This window comes from Sinocyclocheilus anshuiensis, unplaced genomic scaffold, assembly GCF_001515605.1.
Source record: "Sinocyclocheilus anshuiensis isolate Anshui unplaced genomic scaffold, SAMN03320099.WGS_v1.1 scaffold1976, whole genome shotgun sequence".
In the NCBI taxonomy this organism is placed as follows: Eukaryota; Metazoa; Chordata; class Actinopteri; order Cypriniformes; family Cyprinidae; genus Sinocyclocheilus; species Sinocyclocheilus anshuiensis.
This window is the reverse complement of record NW_015555870.1, coordinates 27,204-34,083: the sequence shown is the minus strand read 5'-3', so window position 1 is coordinate 34,083 and position 6,880 is coordinate 27,204. Positions and strand designations below refer to the sequence as shown.

Below are 6,880 nucleotides of genomic sequence, written 5' to 3'. Positions count from 1 at the left end.
AGTTAGGTACGCAGGAGCTAACCCATTAAGGGCCTTATAGGCAAGTAATAATATTTTGTAACTGATACGGAACTATACTGATACGTATGTTATTTTATTCATCTTGTCAAGAGTCTTGACTTTATTGACTTTGACTTGAATTTATATGAATTATCTAGCCTGCGCTGAGCATCGTTATGCACATGCTGCACACAGACCACGCAAATAAAACGTGATGCTGAAAGCATGCGTGCAGCGCGTGCATAACAGTCCTGAGCGCAAGTTGTACCGGTGGTCAATAAGAATAAAGCGCAGATATGCAGTTCTAAATGGACGTCGGGAACGGGATATTGTTAGACCGCCCGCTCCTGTTCAAATTACTCCAGAGTTACCAAACGCTACCGCGTTTTATTCGGGAATGCAGACCTCTATTTCACAACTCAAAACTTTCTCTTTAGTCTAAAAACAACTTATATTGAAGCTGATCTGCCAAAACGACAGCTTGTGGAATGTGCCACTCTATGACGTAATAGTGTGGCTAAACCCCGCCTCCGCAGAAGTAGATAAATGTCTGCTTCTACATCACTACCTGTTTAGCTCCGCCCACCGATTCACTCATGCAGTGTAAATAACAAGAGAGGCAAACGCAGGTCTACACAGAAACCAAATTATAAAAATGCTCCGAAGACAACAAGACGCTGTGCAGTGCCGAGATGTGACAAACACAGTCTTTACTTCGCCTTCCTTCTGATCCCAACATTAGGAAAGAGTGGATGAACTTTATTTTTAATGAAGTTCCAGATCGCGTCAGTAAGAACTTGTTCCTTTGTTCACTTAATTTTACAGCGTAATCATCTACAAACAAGGCACAATTTTACGCAGGGTTTTCAGAAAGATTGAAACTAAAAGACGATGCTGTGCCAACTGTATTGGATCCTACAGTAATGTCGCACCACACAAGTGTGAGTAACTGTTTTTATTATGTGATCACTATTGCTTTGCCTGTTATTACAGATAGTTTGATATGTAGTATTTATGATATGAGTATTTATGTGTTTTTAACTTAAATCACAGCAGCATCCATCTATGAAGGCTGTAGGCTGTCAAACATACACAACTGTTAGCCAATCATAGCAGTGGGCGTTTACTTCCGAGTCTACAATCCGCCACGCCTATGCAAACAGAGCGTTCCGATGAGGGGGATCAAAACAGGACAGAAAATAGCCTATTACTTCTAAATTATGATGTTTTTTGATGTCAAAAAATGTATAACATCATAAGTGGACCTCAGAGAACAGTACAAAATAATAAAAAGGCAGTTCATGACCCCTTTAAAAACACCTGGCGTACAGGAAAATTCCAGGTTATTTTCAACCTAATATCTGTGGCATGTTGTTTACTACACAAAATAATTGCAATTATTGTCTTAGCATGTACAAAATGCATTTTAAGTAAGAACCCTTATGCATGGGAAAGCTCAGATGTAGCGTTTAACACATAGAGATGTGTGAAGGGGGTTGCACATCGGACGTGCCATTGATGATTTGTTAATTCTTCAAGTGAACTTTTGACTGTAAGGCGCTTAGATCTGGGGTAGCCAAACCTGTTCCACCATCCTGCATAGTTTAGCTCCAACCCTAATTAAACACACCAGCTAATCAAGGTCTTCAGACTCACTAGAAACTTCTAAGAAAGTGTGTTGGAGCTATTTGGAGCTAAAATCTTCAGGACGTTGGCCCTCCAGAAACAGGATTGGACACCCCTGGCTTAGATTCACTCTTGAGCACACCGAATACATTACAGAATGATATCTGTGTGTTGTCCTACACTACTAGAAAAAATTGTACCTTTAGGAATACAACAGCTTGTCACTGGGGCGGTACCCTTAAAGGGTACACTTTGTACCTTATATACCCTTAAAAGGTGAGTATTAGTACCTTAGGGTAGTAATATGTACTGGTAAGGTACTACTATGAACATTTTTAGGGGTAAAATATATTAATTTAAGGGTACTATCCCAGTGACAAGCTGTTGTACCCCTAAAGGTACGATTTTTGAACATTTTTTTCTGAGAGTGTATCCATAATGTAGTGTGGCGCTTCTGTTCTGGTGTGCAAGTGGCAAGAGCCAGGTCAGTTTGAAATGAGTGAGAATACAGAAGACTGGATGTCTGAAAACACAACTGGACTCTTTGAAATTCTCATTGATCAGCAGTTGCTTACGTTAGAGTGTTTCAGCAAACGTTAAAATGTTCTCTTCTTTTGGTGTCATGGTGCTCATTATCATTAGGATACCAGGAAGGGATATGGAATGATATCTTTGCTATCCGTGAAGTACCTGTCCTTCCGCTTCCTCCTTTTTCTTCTACCATGCAAGATATTCTCTGGCCCCTCCCCTAAAAGCTCTGATGTTGTCAGGGTCACAATAAGCTCAACTGGATAAGCCTCTTTGCACAGGAGCGAGAGAGCTCCCCAGATCCTTCCTCTGTCTGTAGAAGTAGGGAGAGGGAGTCCCAGCAGCTTTGCAGTGGAGGGCACTGGTAGAGGGTCACTTCCATGTCAGAGTCAGAAAGTGAAATTGCACCAGTGCATCTGTCATGGCTACGTCTCCACCATAGCTACTTAATGCACTCAAGAGGCTACAGTGGAGCAGAAGAATGTAGGACACACAGTGACTCAAAGAGACACTTGCTCCCACCTTCATCCTGCTCATTCTCAGTCTCTCTGTTTTAGTCTGCTTTCTGAAGGCTAGTTCACACCACCCCAACAAACACCAACAAATTCCAAATCCCAGTACTTGTTTGGTTTTGTTGGATCAGTGGGGTAACCATGTTGGTGTTTGTTCAGGCAATGGATGTTTCCAAAAATTCTCAATGCAGCATCAAATGTTAAACTCTAGAGGTGCCACAAGTATTGCAGACATCCAGTCACTCCTTCTGACCTCAAAAGGGTGGCACACCTCTCGACTGTAGACAGGAAGGAGCTTGATCTCTGACAAGCTTATCCTTCCATCGGGTGCCATTGGACATATGTCAATCAGTCAGTGACAACCCAACCTAATTGGTTCAAAGTACACAATTTCCTCCCCACCTGCAGAAAGAGAAAAGGATTTGCTCAAAGTAGCAAACTAGTGGAGACACACCAAGACGCTACACTGTGTGAAGCCTGGGAAAATGGTGGTAAGTCAATATTTCACCTAACCGTCAACACTTGGAACATTGACGGTTCTGCTGTTGTATGCGTTGGAGTGAGGACTTCTAACTTGTTTGCTCTGAACTTTCACTTTTGTGTAAACAATAAGCAATAGTTCTATTGGTTGGATGCGCATTAAATATCGCATGCGATTTATCGTGCAGCCCTAGTTGGGTGCAAGCGATTGAGACCAATGCTTGCTTCCACGGAGCCATGGGCAAACTGTAGGGGTGCTTGGAGTCAGGGATCAGCCCGGCAAACTCAGGGAAACAGTCTGTTGTGATGCGGGGACTATGTAGGGCAGGGTATTTGAGTGATGCGGGGACTATGTAGGGCAGGGTATTTGAGCTGGCTTAAAAGAATAACGATAAGCTCATTATTCTAAGGCATGAACTCCATTTCAGTGCAAGGAGATAGAGAGAGGGAAAGAGAACGACACCGTGAGAGGCCATGAAAAAAATGGCAAACAGTTGGGTTTGGCATCTTCCTTGAAGGGGATGTGCAAGACCTTTAAGTACTGACCCAAGTGTGATTTGAAGAGCTGCAGTTGAGTTCTAGTCATTGTCCCGGTGGACGTAGTCGAGTAAATCAGCTTTGCAGAACTTTAACTTGCCAAGGTTTAGAAAGGGTGGTGCAGCAAAGACGGATTATCAACAATATATTGGGACTACACAGAACAGGTTCTTTTTTCCTGAAGACACTGGGGACGGTCTACACATGCTTGGACGAATGGCAAATGCTTCTGGTTTGTGACGCATGGTGTATGTTAAGGCAGAAGTAATGTTGACAGAAGTAAGCTTTTACAACACTCATTCTTTTCACGGTAGCATACAGATATCACCGCATGCTGGAAGGGAAATTGGGGACAGGATGATGCAATGTTGGCAGCAGTATTCAGACTTCTGCAATATTAAAGTTTCCATGCTGTACGGTAGGATACAGTTTCTTTTATCCATTTATTATAGTGCCTTTGTGATACTGCACTGAATATGGCTATAAAAGTTATGGATGCATAATACCCATATTTTTCATCTTTAAACTACAGCTTGGTTTCTTAATCAAATATACTGTTCCTACTGTACTGATGATACAGGCACATGTAAATAACTATTATTTTGTGCATATGAAGTGAATCCTATGACGATGGTGTACTTAAATCCAGTCCAGTTTATTTTGCACATATCAAGCGAATCTTATGATGATGGTTTACTTAAACCTTGAAACTGGACCGTGTGCTTTGTTTTGAACTGTTAAGAAAGTGTCAGTACAGTATTGCTCCATTGCAAACCCATCTGGTTGCTAACCCATGTAACCAATTTCAAGACAAGAGAAGAAATGTCATAAAATTTATTAGTCATGCTAACACAATTGAAAAGTTTGTGTTAGCATGATTTGGGAAACTTTACTTTTTAATGGAAACGATTGCTTTCTCACCATCAGTTGGCTGAATCTCTGTTATAGAGTGAGATCACTATGCTTGGCTTGCGAATAGAGAATGTAAACTTAATTTTTTTTTCTGTTTTAACTAATGTTATAACATACCAGATTATATGTTAAAGGTTTTCTTATTGATGATGAACACCTATCTTTCTGGCCTTTGTGTTTTTACAGTTTTTATGCTTTAAACTATTCCTTGCTATACTGTAAGTAGCTTAACATTTCAGGAATTTAATTAGAATATAGTATCGTTAATGAGAATATAGTAGTTAATGTATACATAACAGAAAATATGCATAATATATGTACATGTTAAATATCCCATATAAAACAGCAGCAAAATAGGATGCATTTTATGGTATTTTGTGCATTATGCAACAGCATGGAGCAATATCAAACAGAAAAAAATGATGTCTTTTAAATATAATTTAAGCACTAGATTTTAATGTCTCTGTGTCTCCAACCAGATAAAGATTTCCTAACAGAAAGATTCTCCGTCTACAGAAATAGTGCTGTTTAGATGTATGTCACTCAGGTGATTTGCTTTAGTGGAAAATGTACTGTCAGATGTTGAGCTAAGAAGCTGATATTTGTGTGTTTTTTTTCTTTTCTTTTTGTCAAATTGTTGGAAAACAGGGTTTGTCTTATAGTTTTGGTTGTGTTGTAGTTCATGCTGGTTTTTATGTAACACTATGCAACTTTAAAATATCTGTATTCGTTCTTTCATTCCATTTCCTTTGTGAATAGGTAAGTGTATATTAAAGAAAAGTGATATAAATTGTTATGTGTTAATTTAAAGGGATAATTGACCCAAAAATGACAATTCTGTCATTGTTTAGTCACCCTTATGCTTTAGTCACCAATCTGTATGACTGACTTTCTTCTGTGGAGAAAAAAAAAAATATATATATATTTTTTTTTTACACAAGAATACACTGGTACATTTTTCTATGAAATTACAATGAATGAAGACTGAAAATTTCACAAAAGCACCATAAAAGAAAAGTTGTCCTTATGACAATGTTTCAAGTCATTTGAAAGCTTTGTATAAGCAATAGACCCAAGTTTTAATTAATGTTCTTAACCACTGCCACCAGATCATGAATTGTGATTATCTTTGTGAACCAGATCAACTGATTTTTAAAAAAGATCTGACTCAGAAGAACGATCCATTCATGAATCAGGCATTGCAGTTTCTATCTTGAACATCCTTTTTGAAACTTGCAAGTTTCAGTCCCCTTTCAATGTAATTGCATGGAACACAATGGCTAGTACATTCTTTAAAATATCTCCTTTTGTGTTTTACCGAAGAAAGAAAATTATACGGTTGTGCAAAGACATGAGGGTGAGCAAATGATGACAGCATTTTCATTTTTGTTGAACTACTCCTTTAAAAGAGATGTAAGAGAACGTGTGTGAGTAAATGAATGTTGCGTATTTGCCTATGTAAGTTAAATCTTGTTGACACGAGTGCGTGCGTGTGTGTCCTCTCACTGTGCTGTCCTCAGGAGATATGGATGGTCACTGGTGGGACCATGCGTCTTGGCATAGCGAGGCCTCCTCAATGTCTATGGTGAGGCTTGTGACCCTCTCACCCCATTTCCCCTCGTTTAATTCACCTCTGCATGTTTTGTTTCTCCTCCTTTTTTATATCATACATAACTTTTAGGCAACATTCAAAGGGGAAAAAGAAAAACAAATGAGCATTTTTTGGACGCCATTTACGCCCCATCTGAGAGGCAAAAGACAGTGGTGCGATTTTGGGAGCGCTCCCACGACGAAGACGCGGAGTGGTGCGAGCCACAGGTCAAAGATTCAGGGGTTGACACGTGCAGTAGCACCACACTTAATGAGGAGCATAGCCATAGCGACAAGGTACTGAGACGACTTCCTGCCGCCTGCCTCTCGCTTCCTGTGACTGACCTGCTCGACACGCTCACTGTCTGTTTCTGCCCCTAGAGGGTTTCCTACTCTAATCGGGCCTCTCGGAAGAGAGGAGAACCCTCTTGTTTGCTTTGCTCTACTAGTAAATATATCTTCTGATTTAAGACAGAACTATTTAGATATGGGTCAGATGCACTATTCCCTTAACCTATTTGATTTTGATTTAAAAGATTTGGAGACTAAATATAACACTATAATGAATTTTTCATATTTGCCATAACATTACTACATTATATTCTATGGGTTTAATTCATTTGCAGACAATGTAATTACATGTAACTGTCATATAACTGTATATTCACTGTTTTAGAGAAGAGTGCCATTGAATG

General features: G+C 39.6%; 1 protein-coding gene across 1 annotated transcript in view; it reads left to right on the top strand.

The window, feature by feature from the left end:
• Positions 1-6,880, top strand: part of LOC107675654 (regulating synaptic membrane exocytosis protein 2-like) — a 99,811-nt gene that overhangs the window by 66,568 nt on the left and 26,363 nt on the right. Inside the window, exon 8 of the mRNA XM_016470063.1 lies at positions 6,116-6,180. Coding sequence (XP_016325549.1) covers positions 6,116-6,180 — 65 coding nt within the window. The remainder of the gene's footprint in view (positions 1-6,115; positions 6,181-6,880) is intronic.